The sequence below is a fragment of the Mastigoproctus giganteus genome, chromosome 10 (assembly GCF_048544385.1).
Source record: "Mastigoproctus giganteus isolate SK-2022 chromosome 10, ASM4854438v1, whole genome shotgun sequence".
Classification (NCBI taxonomy): Eukaryota; Metazoa; Arthropoda; class Arachnida; order Uropygi; family Thelyphonidae; genus Mastigoproctus; species Mastigoproctus giganteus.
In genome coordinates, this window is record NC_143584.1 from 126,441,151 (window position 1) to 126,464,394 (window position 23,244).

Below are 23,244 nucleotides of genomic sequence, written 5' to 3' on the forward strand. Positions count from 1 at the left end.
CATCCCTGTAGAAGGAGTCTCTCCTGTTAACAAGCACAGACCATGCTGAGAAAAATTCTACCTCTTGAGCCTTGCACAATCTCTCCAGGGCCGAATTGATCGACAAGGCTCTCATCATATACTCCCTCCTATCGTCATGTCTGGGCAGAACTACAGACCATTTCAAATTCAGCCCTAACTCATGGCTCTTTTTGAACATTGACTTGTACTTGTTAAGTAACTCCGCTGGTCTCCTACTCTTAATATCATTAGTACATAGAGTTCCACTGAACGCAACCCTTACGTAAGTCGGAGAGTTGCTGTAATTTTGACTGTCTTAACTTTTTTTTGTTTTGCAAAATGCAAAAAAAATTGCATTTTCTTTTTTTTTTTTTTTCAATGAATTTCTGACTTGCACAATTTATTACAGTGTATGGAGATTTTGTTCCCGAATTATGACTGAAAGAATAGGGAAAAACATTTCATTGAAACTCTGTCTGAAATTGCCTTAGAGAATATAGAAAGAAATTTGTTACCCAAATTCTTTAGAAGACTATTTGTTTAGCAAAAATAACAAAAAATTTTTATAGATTATAGACTCAAAGAAATTTTAAAAATTTCTTTGTAAAAGTGAGGAAAAAAATAAGTCGTTTACCTTTTTAAAGATTTGACAGTTATAATTCACGACTATACATTGCACGTATGGCACCTCCATAGCCAGGTGGGCAGGAGCAGCAGTGCGTAGCACACGCTTCTTGATTAGATCGGGGTTCAAGCCCATGATCACCAAATACAGAGAATGCGGAAAGGTCAGGGAATGACCACTGCATTTTCCTTGGAGCAATATGTTGCTAATTAGTTGCCTTAGTTGCTAATGCTCCTAAAAACCAAATAACAAACAAACAACATTGCACATATGTTAAAGGATGTAGAACCATGGTTTGTACTGTGACACCTGACCCATAGACCATTTTCTAGAAGGTCATATGCATATTGTAAGTCATTCACACGCACTCAGTAAATTAGTTTAAGGCATTAAGTGACAGAACAAAAGTAAACATTAAATTTTGTTTCAAGTTGGGAAAAAGGGCAACTGAAATTTACCAATTAGTAAAATAAATGTATGTTTACTCTGCTCAATATCATTTTCATCTTTTTTACTGGCTTGAAGTTTAAAGATGGCCATGTGGATCTGGAAGATGATAAGTGATGTGGATACTCGACAATGTTTCAAACCCCAGAAATGGTTGAAAAATGTTGTACATTGATTCCATTCGTCCACTGAATGATCCTTTGAGTGATGGAAGAACCTGGGAAGGGGAGGGACTAATTCATGCAATTCTGGCATAATTGTGCAAATGGAAGCTCATCTGCACTAGATTCATTCTGCACTGTTTGACTGATCAACAACAAAAGTTGCTTGGACTCAAAGCAGTCCAACCTCATTGAAGATATTGATCATCCATCCTACTCAGCTTGATTGTAACTGATGACAAGTTATGTTGTTTTGAATATGATCTACAAACAAAGAACAATGCTTAGAATGGCAATCAACATTCCCTGTGAGACAAAAAAAAAATTTGATTTCAAAAATCTAAAACCAAAATGATGTTGATCACTTTCTTCCCTAACAAGGAAGTTATTCACAAGGAATTTGTTCTATCAGGTAAGACATGTTTTTTTTTTTTTTTTCAAATTTTATTTATTGTGCCTCCAGAGCAATGAGCCCATGTGCACTAAAAACAATTACAAAATTTAAAATTTCCATAAGGCTTTAAACAATATTAATTAATTTAAATTAATAATTTGTCAATCGATTTAACAATTTGTTTGAGTGATCTCAACATACAGTAAGTGCCAGTTATAGTGATCACTGGTTATTAGAATCAGCTGCTCAGTATAATCAAATTTCGAAGAACCGATCCAAATCAGTAAAATGCACTACACTTTCATTGTTTACTAGAATCACATTTTCAGTTATAAGAATCAATTTTGAATGCCTCTGTGATATTTTTCTAAAGCACATTTCTGGAGGTCACATTTATAGAGGTCACAACCATAAAACAATAAAAACAATTTGCAGTTTCCGGTTTATTGGGCTTTTCTGTTAGTGCAATTCTGTTAGTGCAATAAATGGGTAGTACACTCAATTGTCTTCTTATTATTCTTATTATTAGTCATATGGTGCAAGGAAGCCTGAGGCTTATGCTGCACCAGCCAAAAAAAAATTCCCAAGTTACCCTAAGCAAGAGAGAGAGAGAGAGAGGAAAGGAATTACCAAGAAAAAGGAGAATGATAATATCCAGCTCAGGACCCTGGGTGTGCCAAGCCCATACTCACCAGATGTGAGCCCCTGGGGATATTATTCATTTGGGATACCGATAGCTGGAATTCTGTGTTTTCACATTATTATGGTGAAATGTGTTTCCCCTTTTCTGAAATATGCTCTTCATTTCTATATCTAAACTTTGTTTCACTTGCATGTATCATGTTAGTTCCAATTTGTGTGTGCCGGGTGCTTTGTTATTGATTGATGCTTATCTTTTTTACAGTGTTTTAAATTTTACTACCACAAAAAAATGTCAGTGAACAGAAAGAGAGTGAATTTGAGTGTAAAAGATAACTTACGAATTATAAAAATGTACGATAAATTAAACTTAGGCAATATGTCTCAAAGGGAAGTGGCAGTAAAATTAGGAGTGCCTCAGTCATCTTTATCAAAATTGTTAAAATCATGTCACACATTAAACACTAATCTGATTTGTGAGACCAGAAAAGGAAGCGTGAAGGGAAATGCCAAACAGTAGATGAGGCTCTGTTGGGTTGGTTCAAACAGGCCATCTCATTTAATGTGCCAATCAATCGTAACATTCTTCTTCGAAAAGCTAATGATTTTGCCTAAAAACTACACAAAGAGTTTAAGGCGACGGATGGATGGCTGATAAGATGGAAGGAGAAGCATGATATTGTTTACAAAAAACTTCACTGAGAAAAACAGGATTCCAATGGTTCTGCAGCTGACACCTGGTTGAAAATCTCTTGGCAAACTGTGTTAAGCACTTACACTGATGAGCCAAAACATTATGACCAGCAAGTCATTATGCAGATCGAAGCAACTGCAGGTGAACTACAGTATGTGCACGGGTTGGGACATGGTATAAAAAACACCTGATACTGAGCTCCATTAATCAGCGTTACTCTTGTTCTTCAGATGGGAAATTCAGCGGACTTAAGCGAGTTTGACAAACGCCAAATTGTAATGGCCAGATGACTGGGTCAGAGCATATCCGAAATGGCACGGCGGATGATCACAGTCAGCTGTGGTTAGTACCTACTGAAAACCCACGAACTGCCAGCGAGGTGTTGGATGACTACGGCTCATCAATGCTCGAGGCAATCGAAGGCTTTCCCAGATGGTACGTGGCAACAGAAGGGCGACTGTGGTACAACTCACTGGTAATTGGAATGCTGGTGATGGGCGTAATATGTCACAACACACAGTACATCGAACCCTGTTGAAAATGGGGCTGCATAGCTCCAGGCTGCTCCAATTGCCCATGCTAACCATGGTTCACCGGCAACAGTGCCTACAATGGGCATGAAACTGGACCTTGAGTGATTGGAAGAAGATCGTCTGGTCCAATGAATCACATTTCCTGTTGCACCATGTGGATGGCCGGGTATGTGTGTGTCATTTACCTGGGGAAATGATGGTGCCTGGATGCGCTGTGGGACGAAAACAAGCCAGTGGCGGCAGTGTCATACTTTGGGCGATGTTCTGCTGGGATACCCTGGGTCCAGTCATCCACGTGCCAGGTACGCTGATGTCTACCACCTACCTAAACATCATTGCTGACCGGGTACTCCCTTTCATGGCAACAGTCTTCCCCTCTGGCTGTCTTTCAGCAGGATAATGCACCAGGCCACACTGCCCAGATTGTTCGAGACTGGTTTGTGGAACATGAGGAAGACTTCCAGGTATTGGCCTGGTCTACAAATTCCCCAGACATCAATCATCCCATCAAGCATCTGTGGTTTGTGTTGGAACAGCAACTCTGATCTGCGGTGTCTCAACTACGGACCTTACAGGAGTTAAAGGATCTGCTGGTTACGTGCTGGTACCAGATACCACAAGACACATTTAGAAATCTTGTAGCATCCACGCCTTGTCGGGTATGAGCTGTTTTGGCTGCACGTGTAGGACCAACATCATATTAGGTAGGGGGTCATAATGTTTTGGCTCATCGGTGTATAATCCTGAAGACATTTTTAATACAGATAAAACAGGGTTGTACTACAGGGCTACCCAGACCATTGCATGATTTTTAAAAATTCCTCTGTGTCTGCAGAAAAGAAGATCAAGGACAGGATCACAGTTCTTTTAACATGCAACATGACAAGAACAATCAAGATGAAGCTGTTAGTTATTAGCAAGAGTAATCGCCTAGATGTTTTAAAGGAGTAAAACAGCTGCCTGTTGAATATGCCAATAATACCAATGTTTGAATGACATCTTCTTTATTTGAAGATTATCTTCATAAATGGGATTTGAAATTGGATAAGAAAAACAAAAAAATTCCATTGGTTTTGAACAACTGCCCAGCTCATCCAAAGTTGACTTTCAAAAACATTGAATTAGTTTTTCTACCTTCAGTACCACATCACTGATTCAACCTCTGGACCAGGGAATAATAAAAACCTTTTATAGATCGGATATGAGGTGAAGAATCATCCACTCTATAGATGAAGGTTTGGGAACATCATCTGATATCGCAAAGCAGATAATTGTTCTAGATGCACTTCATACGACAATGAGTGTCTGGAATGAAGTTTCCGAAACCTGCATTAGGAACTGTTTCAAAAAATGTGGATTAATTATTCATGATGGGCAACTAAGTCACGATATTGATCATGTGTTGAAAAGCCTGAAGACATGGGTGAACAGGAATTTAATGATTGGATGGACATAGATGGTGATATACAATTTACTACAGCTTTAACAGATGAAGAAATTGCCTAGTCTGTTAGTGATAACTTCGCCAAGGAGGAGAAGAAAAATGAAAATGAACCCGAATGAATTCCAGTTACAAAATGGCAAACTCGTGAAGCCATAGCCATCCTGAGGAGAGCGTTGGAAGAAACTGGTGCAAGTGATTGTGAATATAGACTGTTATACAATATTGAAAAATCTATAAATAGACTTTGTAATGATAATATAAAGCAATCTAAAATAAGTGACTATTTTAAGTTATAATCATATTACAAAGTGTTATGTTTAATTAATATGTATATTAATTGAGCTATGTATAAATTTATTTTTATTTTGCTAACCTGTGGATAAATTTATTTTTATTTTGTTCGGAATGTAAAAATCTGAATATTCTTCCGATTTTTACGTATCATTTAATTGGTAATAAACCTTTGGTAATAAAGTGTAAATTTGTGCTTTATATCTTTATTTTTATAGCCTCTGGATAATATTTGTCGATTTTCGCTTATTAGAATCGCTGTTTATTGGAATCAAAATTCAATTTACAAATGTGTTCACTATAACTGGCACTTACTGTATATAAAACAAACACAAGCTGTCGGTACAAATAGTGCCACCAATTTCCGTTCTGAACCTCATACAGGTACACCACTGTATTTGGTCCAGTAACCGGAATCTTCTCTTAAAAACATTTTGTACATAACAAAAAAGCTTAAAATTATGATGATTTACAAACAAAACCGGTAAATTATCTCTATCAAGGTACAAATCAAATCAAATTATTTATTAGAGCCACCCATTATTTCTAATATATACCCATATATGAATTTTGTCTGTTGTTGTTATGTGTTCTCTGGTCGATTTGCCTGTTTTGCTGGACGAAAAAACCCCAGTTTCTGGGGAAAAACCTTGCTATCTAGGTACATTCATTTAATCAAGCTAAACCAAATGGCCACCTGAGCCGTAGCTCATCTGCCACTTAAAATCATAACTGTTTTATTTGTTAACAACCTTAGTCAATCAATCTTTAACAAAACAACAAACAATTACAAAAGTCTAACTTGACTAATGACATAAATCAAAAGACAGCACACCCTTTAGCCTCGCAGCGGAGTCGGCATCTCTGCCCCCACCACGAGTTTCCGTCCCCACAACGAGGAGGTAGGTTGCCCTATCTAGTGAAACATAGTCTGGTACCTGCCAGACTAAATAATAATAACAATTGATCTTTCAAAAATTCATAATAACAATTGATCATACAGTACTCACACCGGTCCAGTTCCTGCGAACCCCAACACTGACGTTACTGTGACCGACGACCCCCAGTCACCACCGGGAGAAGTCTTCCTACAATTACTAAAAAGGGGGGTACCTCCACACGATACCAACTAATCCTTTTTAGTTCTTCTCTTTAAAGTATCAACCGCCTTTAAATATTCTGGACAAGTTCGATTGTTAGCGCCATGCGCAGAAGGCACCTTCCTCCTCCAGCAATTTACACATTTTGGAGCATCCGCTCTTTGTGTACAAGACTTAAAAGTATGACCACTCCCGGCACAGTGACTGCAGAACTCACCCGCATCACAGTACCGGGCCACATGGCCATACGCCATACATTTATAACATTGTGTCGGTGTCCACAACTCCCGAACACGGTGTGAGCTCCAATTCAAAAACACTCTTGAATATTTTAAAAGGTATCTCCTTACACGTGGGGAAACCTCCACCACTACATTGTACCCTGGAGAGTTCCTTGCCTTATTTTTAGCGAGTATTTTTATCTCGGAAAGAATTTGGTCTTTATTGACGAATCCGTCAACCAAATTCCTTTCCCACAATTCATTTTTAGGGACTCTCGATCTACATCTGAATCAACATCAAAAATTACTAATCTTGGCAACCGACGAAGGGGCCTTTCAACCTCCATCCCAATCTTTTGTACCTCTGTACACTCTTCGATTTTCTTGACATCGACTTCAGAAGCAGTTTCGATCATTACCCTTTTATTTCTTATAGGTCGAACTGATACTATCTTGACATCAGTTAAGACAGGGGCAACTCGTCCCATCAACTCACTCTTAACTTGGTCACTAGTACTATATTTGTCCGCCTTTGCCTTCACTATAATCATTTTATTCTTGGACTTTACCTTACTGGAACTGACAGCCTCTGCATATGATCTTTGAACAGCCACTTCTTTTTCTTTCTGTTCCATCAAAGTGCTCAACTTAGTCTCAAGGAGCACATTTCGAACAGTCAAAGACTGGACCAACTCAGCCATCTTGTCCCAGTATCCCATTACAATATCTAGATCGTGTACACTTGGCTTTTTTAAAGCCGATACAAAAAGCCTTAATTTACTTCTATAATGATCCAAATTCTCCAAGGTGGTAGGTTCTAACATACACCGTGCATATTCCGAGGACTTCTCCTGTGAATCTAGAGGTGTCTTCTGTCTTGAACTCTTCCCATCTGGAATTCTTTTCTTTTCAGGTGGTCTACTCGAGACCTCTCCTGTAACTTCTTCAACTGAAGACTCCGAGTTCTCCTCCGAAGATTCTTCTGATTCTTCCACTGGAGGGACCGGAATCTTTTTCCTAGTTCTTGGCATTATACTCTACAACTTTCTTGACCACTCACAAAATTTTGATCACACGAAATTACAAAAAGAACCAGTCCTAAACAAGCTCTATCTGCCAGCTGAGGGAACAATCACCTCAGCTGCCCAGCCCAGACCACTTGGAGGAAGAGCCTCTTCAAACAATTTGTTGTTCAGGGATCCAAACAAACAGCCGCACTATCACAAGACCAAACAAGTCGCAATGATAAAGTTTTGACCAACTAATCAACAAATCATTTGGCATCTGGGCCAAATGATTTGTTGATTATTGGGCTATCTAGGTACAGACACAAGCTCACTTCACAGGTCAACATAATATCTACCATGAAGATGACATGAATGCCAGTCTCCATCTCCCCACAAAAACAAAAGCCAGAAGGGACCAAGATGAATTGATTTAGCTTAGACTTGCCCCTCCAGCAGGAAACAGGCATACAAACTGAATTGTAACCTGTAATTCACAGTAGAGACAGAGGGCAGAAATAAAAACATTTCGCTGCCTTTCTCAGAGCTGTTACAATGATTTTGCCATATATTTACAAGCTCATCATAGATTCTTCTCTGCTCCACTGCAACCTGTCGCCTCACTAGCCCCCACCCACCTTCCAGGCAGGACGAAATACCTAATATCTTTGCAGGGATACTTCCCCTGAGAAAATATATAAGTCCAATGAATGATCAACAGGTCAGCAAACAATTTGCCAGACAACACCTGAATAGCATCTGTAGATACAGTGTGAAAAACACGAATAATACCCAGAAGAGGGAATCTGAAATCTCTGGGCCGAAAGATGTTTCTTTATTATTGAATTTTCAGCCTTCATAAACCAAGCTCTGGAGACATAAGTGATTGTGGGGACAAAAACACTGTTATGTAATAAATTTAAAGGCCGCCCTTAATTTCCCCATTTCACTCTAGTAACCCTCCGAAGCTTGGCATATAATAATTTAATTCTCTGTTTCAAGTATTTGACATGTTGTGTAAAAAAACAAACTCTCTTCCAGGTACAAACCCAAATACCTGACACATATTGCATTCCTCAAGGACAGGGGTCATCAAACTATGGCCCGCGGGCCAGATCCACCCCATGTAGTCTGTTCATCTGGCCCGGCCCACCCCACCCCGCGCTGTGCTACAAACGATCAAAATTTCTAAAATATATCTATTTAAAGGCAATTCTCTTGGTTGGGTGTAGCAATTCAAAAGCAAACATTGATGATATTTTAAAAGCCAAACAAAAGTTCCATAAATCATTAATCATGATTAATCTTTTCTGCTTATTTTATTCCTAATGTCGCGTTCCTTGATAAGTTTTTATTGGTTAAAATTGGTTGATCAATTTGTTAAAAGAAGTCACCAAGTAAGGCCTCAACTTTGAGTAAAAGAGGGTCTGGTTAGTGTTGTCAACTGTGCTAGGCCACATTCTGTTCTGATTATCAAGGAACTTTTGGTAAAGCATGGGATTGTATTCTTTGACTACTGTTTGTACCCCAAAATCAAATCCACTCTGAATGGTTAGTTGATGATTTGACAGTATTAGAGGACATTAAAAGAAATGTGACAAAGGAATTGATTGTAACCAGTTCAAACTTGTTTAAAAAATGTTCCAATAGCTCTGTGAGGATTCCACTCGTGTAGCTGTTCAAGGTGATTACTTTGAAAATATTAAAAGCGTTTTTCATTCTGATATGGTTTCCTTTAAACTAACTTAGTGCTGGAACTTGATTATCAAACTTTATTTATACAGATTTTGCATAATTTGCAAAAATAAAACAGAACAAAACTTAAACTAAACAAAAATAAAAGAGATTGTTCTGTTAATCAAAGATAACAGATTGTTCTGTTATCTTTGAATAACTTCTAATAAACTTATCATTTATTAAAAGATAAAAGAATTTTTGCAATTTTGAAATAGTCCATGTGTTTTGCATTTTTTACTTAAAAATTTAGTATTCTTATCTCTTCCCCCTCCTCTCCACCCCACCTATATGGTACTTAAGATTGGTGAAAAGTTGGGAAAATATGATATTGAAAAGCAGCTGGCAATTGATGCAGAAGATTTTGATAAAGCACGTCTTAAAAAGGAAAAAATGGAAGAATATCGAATTACAAAGTATGAAAGCATTTGCCTTCCTGAATTAATGGAAATGGATGGAGTTAGTATATTTTTTAGTTTAATATCCAGTTTTTGTTTGATTGGTGTTTATTATTAAAAATACTTACTGTGACATTGAAATTGCAGCACCTTGCGGGAACAGGAATACAGGGAGGATATTTTCTGAGTAATGGTAGCTAAGAAGTTAGTAAACACATGATAAAAATTGCAGATGCTAATGTATGTGTATAAACATATTTATTGACACAAAATAATGCTTACAATGAACAGATCAATAAGATGTAAATCCACAACACTTTTAGATACATTGAGTTAAACATATCGGCATTGAGTTGTACAGGTGTCAAATAGCCTCCTGCCGTATACTCACCAAGCCTCTTGCACTTGGTCCCACAGTACATCTGTGGTCTGTGCTGGCTGCATGTGGCTTTGTAAATGATGCTCAATTATGACCCACACGTGGTTGATGAGAGAGAAATCCAAGGACCTGGCTGTCCAAGACGGTACATTCATACCATGAAGATATGCAGAGAAAGCCCTTACGGTATGCATTTGGATGTTATCCTGCTGAGAAATGGTGTCGGGCACCCCAGTAAGAATGGGGAAGAGTGATATGTTCCAGAATCTTGGCATCAGATTGCTGTTGACAAACACCAGTGATGACTGATTATCAAAACTGATTGCTCCCCACAATGTAACCACCAGGGCATTCAGTATGGCATTTAACAATAGCTCTAGGATCATTGCATTTGCTGTGATCATCAGGTCCCAAGCAGAAATGGGTTCTATTACTGAAGATCATTTGATGCTGTTCTGCAATCTAGATGGCCCCTTCCAGATACTGTTGATGATAGACAGCAGTCATAGATAATCAATGCAATGGTCAATATGCATGGTGATCCCTTCTGCCAGTTAGTGTGCAATGGTTTAACGAATGATAGGGTGGCAGCCAGCCGATGTCACAACTTGTTAGATGGTAGCCAGCATGGCTGTAGGTGTGATGTAAACCTGTAAACAGATAAGCAGATCCTCCTGTTTGTCATACTCCACTACCCATTTGGTGAGTAGTCATACCTTCTTGCAGCTATTGTTGCCAACATCTGTACACTGTGGTATTGTCGCAGCTCACATGTCCTCTTGAGGTTGCTGAGTTGCTGATATCAGTGTTGAACATGACTGTTTGGCATTCTCTACAATCTTCTTACACCCTGGAGTTGGTACCTGCAAGACAAAAGCCTGTTAACTGCATCACACGCATATTGCTTTGAACTCCACGATCCATACTTTCATTTTTATATCAACTGAAACTTCTGTCTGATTGGTCCCATATTTGAATCATTTATATATCAGGTGCAACTCATCAGCTGCTGATTTGCATGCACTTCTGATTATTCTTTCTGGGTGCTGCAATTTCATTGTCACAGGTTATATCTGTAAAGTTATAAAAAATCTCTTAAGTGAAATATTGTAGCAATAGTGGATCCTAAAGTTTTTTATTTCATTTTTTTCACTTTTGATATATTGTTATTCAAACTGGTAGGCACAAACTTACTATAAATGTGTTTATTTCAATATTGGTCCCATATTCCATGTTATTAAAAAGATAATTTACAGTACAAGTAAAAAGCAAAAAAATCAATGTTTAATAATAATAATCCACAGTAGTAATTCATAGATATTGCTTTCTTATAATGCTATTTGCACACATGGGTCTCTCAAATTTTTGTGCTGATACTTTATCTTGTTAGGTAGGCCATGATCAGAAAGGTTGGCATTGGCAGAGGTTGAAGCATGATAAGGACTTTACAGTAGTGTGAACAACCTTGAGAAATTCCTTCAGAAACTCATCACTTCCTTGATTCTGATTGTGTTGAATTTTATCAGAAGATCCATAATCATTGTGTATTTCAGAAAATTTAGAAATTGCACTGTTGGCATAACAGTTTCCAAAAATAGTTGAATTATATGTGCTTTCTTTTACATTAAATCTGTTGAGCATAAAGTCACCATCCAAGCTGAACTATAGGATGACAACAAATCTGGCTGCTTAGGCATATCTACTACTATGAACGGCCTCCGTAGCCAAGTGGTCAGGAGCGGGAGTTCAGTAGCACATGCTCTTTGAGTAGACCGGGGTTCAAGCCCCTGACTGCTGAATACGGTCGATCTGCTTACCAGAACTGGACCAGCGTGGCAGATTATGGTCCATTTCCCTCAGCATGAATTGTTGAGGAGGCTTCCATCCTGCAGTGGGTTGATAATGGCTGCACTTTACTTTTTACTTTTTTTACTACTATGAATCACTTCACATTAGCAAAGAAATATAGCTGTTGTCATTCAAATTGTATGTGATGTTGCAGTATTTCTTGAGGAGAAAGATAATTACATGCTGTTGGATGTGAATTCTTTAAGGGATTTTTTTCCTGGAATTCACAAATACCTTCCTTTCAATGAAGAAGTTTTACAAAAGGAAGATGCCGAAATAGATGGCAGAAGTGATTAAGGGTTTAATTGAGCACAGGGAAAAAAATGTATGACATAGTTATAAACTATTACAAGACACAAATTTTTGTGAATACTGTAATAACACTGGATAAGACAGGCAAAATGTGGGGACAAGAAATCACTAGCAAAGAGAACTAAAAATGGGAGCTAGGAGGTTTATTCTTATATGAATACAAAAAAGAAGAAAATCAGATATGCCTTACTTGATCAGAGTGAAAGAAGTAGAAAGCCTAGCAAAATTGGCAGTTGAATTGAATAGATACTTTGCAGTGATATTTATATTGAAAGAATATTAGTTATGGAGGAAACAGTGATGAGGAATCAGACTGCTGTAAAATTAGTGATATGTTGTGATCTTGGAGTGGAATCTCGAATAAAAGCTATTGTGACTATGGAAAGGTAAGACTCTGGGGGCAGACAGCATACATCATGTTATACTAAAAAAAGACTGTGCTGTATGTTAGTGCATCAGTCCATTGGGAATGTTAGTGAGATCATTATTAAACTCTAAAATGATTTCCTTGGACTGTAAAAGTGCTGGTTTCATCCTAGTTCACAAAGAAGAAGCAAAAGAAGCAATGGGCAATTACAGATCAGTGAGTTTAACTTCTTTAGTTTGTAAGATTATGGAATCATAATCTTACATACCAAATGTGGATACAATTCAGGTCCATCTTGATAGGAATGATATCTTTCATAGATCATAGCATACTTTTTCGAGGAAGTCTTCCCTGACCATGTGATTAATTGTTAATAGTTGATAAATTGGAGAAAATTGGATTAATATTGGTAAGGTCCTTCATTGGATCATTCTACTGCCAGATGAGAGTAACTTATTAATAACACAATATGAAAACTGCAAACACACTGCAGTTTGATAGGTAGCAGCTACCAATCAGTATAAAAACCATTCAGCTAGGTACAAGCTTCATGTAATGTGATGGACATTTAACAGTCTGATGATGTCTGTAGGAATCTTTGCTCCTCTAATATAGTGTTTTCTGGTGGAAGATGTGACTAAGCTGCCAAAAGTCCTTTTGGAACAAAAGCCATAACCACTTCTGACAGCATTTATGTACATCAGCAGCACACTCTGCAAAGTGCAGAAAATTCATAAAGCAGGAAAGTACCCCAATCTGTCTGATGGTGCAAGGAGTAGTCCACAAGATGGGAGGACCAACAGGTTCCAGGCATGAAGAACAAAAAATCCAAACTAGACTTCCAGCAGAGCTGGAAGTCTAGTTTGGATTTTTTTTGATGAAGGTACATCAATGGATATACATCAACCAATTCAACCTAGACATCTGACAACTTGCAACTCAGTCAGCAAGGTCAAGAGGGCAGCAGCTGTGGCCTTTCACAGGAAGATCCCACAGTGCACTAGGCTGCCATTAGCAGTTCCCACTCAGAAACGAGGCCAGCAGATGGTGCAAAGAGTCACAACTGGCACTTGGCATCACAAGAGAATCCTACCTGAGAAGAATTCTCAGGTCAGAAAAGAATGCTCCGAGGTACAGAATAAAGTTCCAGTCTGAGTAAAGGAGTAGTCAAGAGTGCTAGAAAATGGTGGTTATATCCAGGTGAAGGTAAGAGTATAGCACCTGTGGCAGTAGCAATGTCATGCACGGTTATATACTCCTTAGTGAAGTAGTGAGCTCTCAGGGAGCTGCTGACAGTCATTGGGATTGAGAGAAAGAATATACCTGTAAAAGACTATTGGCATGTATCATGAAAGCACTTGGAGCATCCGTAAATGGAATAAGGTTGTAGTCAGGATGAAAGGTGTCTGGTCCTGGAGAAAATAAAGGTAACAATAGCATAATGCATAGGTCAAGTCCAGGTGAATCTGAGATTTAGAGGTTGAAACACACACACACACACACATCATAGCCTCAAAGTAACATCCTGAACTGGTGAGTAAGGGGGACTTGCAGTGTAGAGGTGTAGCCTTTCAAGGAGTTGTTTGAGCAGCTGTTGGGGGTAGTTGTATTTGGCTGATTTGGTATCTGTGCTTCTTAATACTATTGGCAAACAGCATAAAGGTGCCAAAGGCTTCCTTGATCCTGATAAGGCTGCATTCTAGGATTAAAAGATGGCTTGTCAAGACAGTGTATATGATCTACTTAAAGATTGAGATAGATGAGGCATTCATGCATGACGAGTTCAGGACTCCATCTCACCTCATATGCAAAGTGTATCTTCTTGAATGTCAAGTTGATGTAATTTGCTATTGAAGGCATCATGGCCAATAAGGAGAAAGGTTGGCTGGAGATTTGGTTTGAACCATTCAGTGGTAGGTTTGCAAAGATTTTCACAATCAGAAAGAATTTGCAAGTTATACTGCCCTTAGGACAAAAGTTTCACTTCTCTTGCCATCAAATAACAAAGACATTCCATATTGTCTTCTTCTCAGGTGAATTTTGCTGTTCACCTTTATGCTGATGCCAAGATAAGTTGCAATTTCATTTTTTCTTTGAAATGGGCTAGGCCACAGTAGGTAAAATGCAAATGTAGTGGGAGATCCCCAATAAGAACATGAAGGGCTACTTCATGTTCTTGTTTGGTTTTTAGGAGCATTAGCAACTAAGGCTATATTGCTCCGGGGATATGCGGTGGTCATTTTCTGACCTTTCCGCATCCTCTGTATTCAGTGGTGATGGGCTCGAACCCCGGTCTAATCAAGAAGTGTGTGCTACACACTGTGCTCTTTCTCACCTGGATCGGAGGCGCCATGAAGGGCTACTGTGGAATTAGTATGGCAGGCTATTGAAAGTTGGAGTATCAAACAGACAACTGCTATCAAATGCTATCAACATCCTGTTTACCAACCAACTGGTTGGCAAGCGAGATGCTTGCAAGGGATGTTGCTGGTTTGGTGAACTGCACCATATGTCATATTAAGAATATAGACAACATTGCAGAGCAGCTGTAGCATCCTTTCTTTCAACCTTCAGTCTCTTCTAGTAACTCTGGTGAGCAGAATGATGTACTCTTTGGAATTTTCTTTTTGGTATTGTACATGTGAACGAAAGGACTACCAGTTGTCAAGAATTATACCCAGGTGTTTAATGGAGTGGCGGTTGTTGATGGTTTGCCATGAAGCCAGATGATGGCAGTGTGTGGATGTTAAGTTTGCCTTTCAGCATAAGGGCACTTCATTTGTCAGTGGAGATGATCAACTTACAGAGAGAGAAGCCTATGCAGTAAGCTTAGACAACACTTCATTGCCCTGGTTTTAATGGCTGCTCTGGTGGACCCATGTATGGTGATGGCCAGATCATCAGCGTAGAATTGATAGACATATTGGCGAGGATCAAATCAGCCATTTTTCTAGCATAACATGCCAAGCACTGGGCCAATAATCGATCCCTGTGGGCAGCATCTAGTCATTGGTCAGGAAATTTGGTGATATTTGGTATGCATGAAGAGTTTCCTAGAAGAGATGTAGCTAGGGAGGAGTTCTAGATATCCTTGGAGCATTCAGCAGTGGGAGCCCACCTGATGACACTTGGCCACCAGATGGAATCAAATATACCATGGAAATCCACAAAGATAGTTCAAGTTGATTGTTATACAAGGACAGGTCATAAATCCTGCAAAAAGTAATATTTATGAGTTAACAGCACCAGCTACTTATGCTGCAAAGGTATCCACATGAATCCCTTTTATAATGAAAGTTCCTTGATGTACAGGTTCAAGTTCACTTTTAGTTCTTAGTTTCAGGTCTTTTTTTTTTTTTTTTTTACTGGTATCATTTGCTTTATTCACAAAAGCAAATGATGGGCTCCATTCAATGGAGCCATCATTACTTCAATATTTTTGTTCTTGTAATTTAATCCAAGTTATTAAATTAGATAATGTATTCTACTTTTAGAAAAGCAGAATACTTTATCCAATATAAAAAAAAAAAAAAACCCAAACACAAAAGGTATCAGAACCTTTTCGAAAACTCTCCTAATGCATCATAAGTTTCAAATTCTTTCAGAAATCTGTATACAGACTTCTGAAAGAATTTTTTTCTTCCTTTGGTTAACTCTGTATATTGCCAGTATGCGACATCAACACGAAGCAATACAGCAGGTAAAATGGAATGTAACTTCTAACAATCTAGTCTAAACCTCTTCTCCTGTAATTTTAATTTATGCTCACAAGGTCTGAAATTCTCTATAACAGTGAAAATTCTACCTTCATTCATTTTACTAACCCCTCTTAGAGCTTTATAAACCTCAATCAGGTCATCTCTGAGGTGCCTGGTTGCCAAGCTCTGTAGCCACATAATCAGTCTTTCCTCATATGGTCACCCTTTTGCCAATCTCACATGGTGAGATTGGCACATCGAGCACACACAAAGACACCCCCCTTGGCAGCATCATGTCCCATCCCAGAAAGGTATGCAAGTCAGTGGAAGAAGAAAATCATTAATATATAAGAGGAAAAGAATTGAAGAAAAGAACTGAACCTTGGGGAACACATGCATTAGTGGAGAAGTTAGAAGACAAAGTGCCATCTACCACCTGGAGTAAGCAGTCAGAGAAAAATCTGGATACCGAGTTGTAATAAGAGTCAACAATCCATAAGATGGGAGCTTGTTTAGAATACCTTTATGCTAAACAGGATCAAAAGCTTTAGAAATGCCAAGAGCAACTCCTTGAGTTTCACCTTACTTTTCCATTAAATTTTCTCAAATACAAGTAACATAAACCATGATATCACCAGGGTATTGACATTTATAGAATCTATAGTGGCAATCATTGATATCATAGGGAAAGTGTCAAGATAGTTTAAGAGTTGGCAGTGATGGATTTCTTCAATATTTTCAAAAGAATAGAGGTAAGTGCAGTAGAGCAATAATTATATGGGAGGGATTTGTCTCCCTTTTTAGGGACTGGTTGAATATGAGCAAATTTCCAAGTGTGAGGAAGAATGCCAGTGGAATAAGAAAGTGTAAAAGGGTGACACAGAACAGAAGCATGCTCAGGAGCACATACTTTGAGGAACAAGTGGAGAAATGCCATCAGGACCTGGAGCTTTTTTGGCATTAAGATTGTTTAGATTTCTTCTGACATCCTTTTTTGGAAGGTGAGTGGAATGTACTGGGAATCATAGGAGGTGGTTTACCAAGATTGTCAGTACAGGTGTTGGAAGAAAGTAGGAGGTTAGTAAGTTGGTTTTATCTCTAGGTGAGGTGGCGGTAGAACCATCTGGCTTTAACAGAGGTGGAAGTACAGATATATCGACAACATTGTGACCAATAGCTTTGGCAAGAGACCAGAATGCTCTACTACCATTTGGACACGAAGCAAGATTTCTACTCTTTGCCTGTTCAAAATCAAGTTTTGATTGATAAATAACTGCTTTGCAACTGTTGTAACTGTAGTGTAGGCAGAAAATGAACCTGAAGATTTGTATGCAAGTCAATTGAGATATGCATAACATTTTTATCTTGAATAGCCTTAGCACATTTATTAGAAACCAAGGTTTAGATAAAGGACAAGATTTTAAGGAATGTGAAATAAAGGTTTCATCCCTACAAGAATAATTTCACTGACATGATCTGAGTAAACATTGGCATCAGACGATTTAAAACATTAATCCAACTGAGGAAAAGAAGAATAAAATTCTCAGATTATGAAATTTTGCAATTTTGTAATACTAGGGGATGAATAATCTTGACCATGTACTTTGATGGGTTGTTTGTGAGAAAAAAATCAAGAGTGTTAGCTGTGTGGTTAGAATTGTTGGTATTCTAGTAGGTAAATGAACGATATATGTGAGGTCATTAGTAATTTTAAAAGGCTTCGCATCTTGACCAGCTAGGTCTGTGTGACTAGAAAACTGAAGCCAGTTGTAGTTGTGAATATTAAAATCACCAAAGAAAATTATCTCACTGTTAGGAAAGTTGCACTGGAGGAAGTCAAGTTTCAAAGAAAGGGAGACAGAGTTCAGAGTGATTAGTGGGGTTGGGAGAAAGATAGAGGCAACAGATGAATTTAACAGAATGGGGCAGACAGATTTTAAGCTTGACGATATCAAAAAGAGGAGATTCCAAATTAGGAAGTCTCTGTTGAGGAATATCAGAGTGGACAGAGGAATATCAGAGTGGACAAATGTACAAGTACCATCTTTAAAGGAAAGAAATTATAGAGGAACAATAAGGGAAAGTGAGATGAGCGGTAGTTAAGGCAACTGATAATTGTGATTTTGTCAGAAAGAGTAAGTGGGACATGGCAGATTTTAAGTGGATATGGACATCATTAAGATTGGAACTAAGATTGCATATATTTTTGAAATGAATGAGAAAGCCTGTGGTAGATTTAGATCTTTTTTGCAGATAAGTTTTTTTGTTAGTTTAACTATTCATGGTGAATCCAGTTGATCTGGATTCATCATCTGGAACACCAGCTGATCTGGATGCCGCCTAGAGAGTTACTAATAGCACGTGATGGACTGTTAGCAGCCAGCATGTAAAAACTGTTTTAGAACTTGTACCCTTGAAATATAAGGCAAGGAACATTATTGCTGTCATGCCCATCATAACCTCAAAAGACATCACTCGTACTGCGTGATGGAAGAGATGGAAGTTGTTGAAGATTAAAAATGAGTTTCACCACTTGGAGCCTTCAGTAAGCAAAGTGGTGGTATTGCTCTGGCTGATGAGAGTCACTACTGCCTAGCGACTTACTTTAAAAATTATTGTTACCCATGAGTCAACCTCTGTTGCTATTATTTTTAATTGAATGACATACCTGCACTTCTTGGACAGGAACCTGTCTGTAGCCCCCCCCAACCAATATTTTATTTACTCTTGAAAACTGTGTATCTATGGTACCATTGTTTCCTTTGATTATCTGGTTGGGGGAGGTTCTAATTTAAAACCACATAAGCTGGAAGCAGACATATTCTTCCTTAGGGAAGTTTCATTAAACCCTCTTTTTGAGGGTAAAATTTTGGGCATGACAAAATAGCAACCACTTCACAACTGTCTGCTGCAGAGTATGTCCTACACACATCCATGTCTGGTGTGTAACAGGCATGGATGTGTGTAAGATTTTTGCAGGTTTCACTCTCTCTCCTCTCACCTTAGATGTCCTATTCATATCATAGGGTCCATAGCCAGGTGGGCAGGAGCAGCAGTGCGTAGCACATGCTTCTTGATTAGACTAGGGTTCGAGTCCGTGACCACTAAATACGGAGGATGCAGAAAGGTCAGGGAATGACCACTGCATATCCCCGGAGCAATATGGCCTTAGTTGCTAATGCCCCTAAAAACCAAATAACAAACAAACAATCATAGGGTCCGTTGCTGTTTGAAAGAGTACAACGTTATGCTACTCATAGGTTAAGTAAGCTGCACAAGTATCGGTGAGATAGCTGAACATGGCATTTTTCTGTGCTACTTTTCAGCTTTATATGAATCAGTGTTCTAACAAATGAGAAGAGCCACATGAGAAGAGAATATAAAAAAGATATTTTTATCATAAACCATATTGATTTCTACCATTGTAGTGACTTTTTAGCAACAGTGAAAAGTTGCTATGAAACTGGAATTGCTTTTCTTTTTGTGAAACCCCCAAACACAGAAGGTATTAGAATCTGTAGTACTTAGTGCCATGTATGGATTGTAGATTGCGAAGACAGAAGATTCTTGTTGACATTAAACAAGATATCACAACCACTTCCCCCCCACATATTATATTTTAGATATTGAGCATGGTACAATAGCATCAACTTTGAACAACCTCATGGACCTAATTTCTTGCCCCTAGGTGCCATCTATAGACAGTAGTAATCTTCAGACATCACTCTGAAGACATGAGAATTAATTTGTGAACTGTGAACTTTACCATCCAGTACTAAGCCACTTTCTCTCCCCACTTAATCTGCAAATATTTCAATTTCTTATTTTGTTTTAATTACCTATTTGTTGTTGTTGTTTGGTTTTTAGGAGCATTAGCAACTAAGGCCATATTGCTCCGGGAATATGCGGTGGTCATTCCCTTGACCTTTCCGCATCCTCCGTTTATGGTGGTGACGGGCTCGAACCTGAGTCTAATCAAGACGCGTGTGCTATGCACTGCTGCTCCTTCCCACCTGGCTACGGAGGCGCTCGAATTACCTATTATTCTGTTATTATGTGCATGTCCTTATGTTAAAAGTTAATCTTCATTTCTGTGAATTATTCTTTTAATACCAGTGCAGAGCATGTGTGTGTGTGTGGAATTTGTTTTTGGAACTTTTTAGTAAAAGTATTACCATGCATAATAAATATTAAGAAATTTTAAGAAATTTATAAATTTTGATGCTTATAGCTTTTTGTGTTGATAACAGTTAATTTATCTAATGAATCTCACCAGAAAACCATCTGTGCAGTGAGGGATAGGTCCCAGATGGGTGATGTTGGCAGTTATCTTATAAGCAATATATCCAAAGTACAGCTCCTATGCTAATGATCTGAAATTCTTTATTATATCAAAAGATCCTAAACTGTTGAATCAATCAATGAAGAAACCCATATATAGATTAAATAACTAATTGATAGGTAGCTAGATGCCAACTAAACAATGTCAATCGCCCCACGTGAAAATCATGAAGCAAAAATTAAGAATAACATCCAAGTTATTGTCAACAGTGAGAGCATCTACAAAGTTCCTCCCATACAGACCTAGGACTGATGTGATGTGATGTAGGATGAAAACATGGATTTCAAAGAACTTCCTAATGACCAAGAAGAAAACCTATTCTGTATTCCGAAGCTCAAACCTTGGGCCATCTGTCAAGAGCTCATGGGCTACTGCATTATTAAACTGGTTAATGATTATATTAAAGATTTCTCACATCACTATAGATATACACCTCTGAAATCTGGGTTTCCATATCTGCCTTCCATTATAACAAATTCCAAACAATGGAATATTGGGTACTGTGATGGCTGGACTTTTGAGAGGGAACCCATTCACTTCTCCAAATTCATTCTTTAAGCTAGTTTATACACAACCATGGAAGTTCCTATTATCTATAAATTCATGCTCAAAAACAAGAATCAGCATCTCACACTCAAGATGACATTTACTAACCTTAACTCTTCTAAGAGAAATGGTTCCAAACACCATCTGGTATTTCAATACATTATCCACTAATCTAAAAAAGTTCAATGACAATAAAACCTAAAAATGCCAAATTCGTGAGTATACATACTTCTGAAATAATCTCTGACCTCTAATGAGAATGGACCCCCCCCCAAACAGTGGCAAGATTCTCACCATAGTCATAAAAAAGTTAATTTTCATAATAGCTTGAGCTGAGCTTAAGTGAATAAATTCTAGGTATATAATAATATAATGCAAACATAAATATATATGTAAACAATTTCTATTTTATGTAAATAGCTTCAAAATGTCTGTTATGTATGTATGTATGTAAATAATTTATGAAGAATTGATATGTATATGGTTTGTGACAAGATTCTCACCACATTTATAATTTAAATATGAATTTCAATGCACATCATGTTATTAGTATGTTAAATATCTCAAGAATTTACATAATTTTGTATGTTGTATAGAATGAAGTACAGTCCATTCCGGTTATTTGGGACACATCGGGACTAGTGCATTTTGGCCTGATTAAGCGGCTGCCCCAATTATCCGAAGTTTCACGTAAATAGTTAAAAATACAATGTACACCTCCCTTTACAATTGGTTCACTGTACAATCAAATCACATTACAATGAACTCGACATAGTAAAGTACCGTTCACTATACGATGTGCAGTAAGCGCCAGTCATTGTGATCACATTTGTGAATCGAATTTTAACAGCGATTCTAATTAGCAAAAATAGGAGGAATATTATCCACAGGCTATAAAAAAAGCAAAGATATATTAAGCACAAATTTACCCTTTATTACCTTACCAATTAAAATATTAAATGATACATCATAATCGGAATAATTAATACGTACTGTAATATGTACATACTAACTAGTTGACATTTCTGTTCACTGACATTTGTGGGTGGGGGTTAAAATTTAAAACAGTAAAAAGATAAGCAATCAATAACAAAGAACCCGGCACATACAAATTGCAAGTAACATGCTACCCGCAAGTGAGAACGGAGTAACGAGTTACAAAGCTTTAAAAATAGGAATGAAGAGAAGATCTGAAAATTTATTTTTTTATATGATTGAAGATTTCGGAAGTGTAAACAACATTTCACCATAATAACCCACCGAATTCCAGCTGTCAGTATTATCGCAAATTCAGTAAGATCGAGTTTACTGTCCGTTTACGATAGCTTTCACTAACAGAAAAGCCAATAAACAGGTGACTGCTAATTGTTTTTATTGTTTTATGGTTGTGACCTCCAGAATTTCGACCGAACTATGTGGTACCGTCGGAGACAATTGTAGGGTAATCTCCAGTGCCGCGGTCTCCTGCCCCGATTAGACAGCATGCTGTCCCAATTAAGCGAAGTAAACCCTGGCTATTTTCTCGATTGGTTTCTGTTTTTTAAGATTTGCCCCAAATAAACGGCTGCCCCGATTAACCGGTGGCCCAAATAACCGGAATCCACTGTATTTGTATATCAATCAATTGCAAATTGCAAGTAACATGCTACCCGCAAGTGAGAACGGAGTAACGAGTTACAAAGCTTTAAAAATAGGAATGAAGAGAAGATCTGAAAATTTATTTTTTTATATGATTGAAGATTTTGGAAGTGTAAACAACATTTCACCATAATAACCCACCGAATTCCAGCTGTCAGTATTATCGCAAATTCAGTAAGATCGAGTTTACTGTCCGTTTACGATAGCTTTCACTAACAGAAAAGCCAATAAACAGGTGACTGCTAATTGTTTTTATTGTTTTATGGTTGTGACCTCCAGAATTTCGACCGAACTATGTGGTACCGTCGGAGACAATTGTAGGGTAATCTCCAGTGCTGCGGTCTCCTGCCCCGATTAGACAGCATGCTGTCCCAATTAAGCGAAGTAAACCCTGGCTATTTTCTCGATTGGTTTCTGTTTTTTAAGATT

At 38.0% G+C, this 23,244-nt stretch overlaps 1 protein-coding gene across 3 annotated transcripts in view; it reads left to right on the plus strand.

The window, feature by feature from the left end:
• The window catches only part of LOC150079276 (centrosomal protein of 104 kDa), a 211,455-nt gene that overhangs the window by 108,536 nt on the left and 79,675 nt on the right, over positions 1–23,244 (plus strand). For 2 of the 3 annotated variants that reach the window (XM_090383351.1, XM_090383353.1), the window contains one exon: positions 9,591–9,746. The exons of the other annotated variant lie outside the window; for it this stretch is intronic. In XM_090383351.1, coding sequence (XP_090239477.1) covers positions 9,591–9,746 — 156 coding nt within the window. The remainder of the gene's footprint in view (positions 1–9,590; positions 9,747–23,244) is intronic. 3 annotated transcript variants of the gene reach the window in all.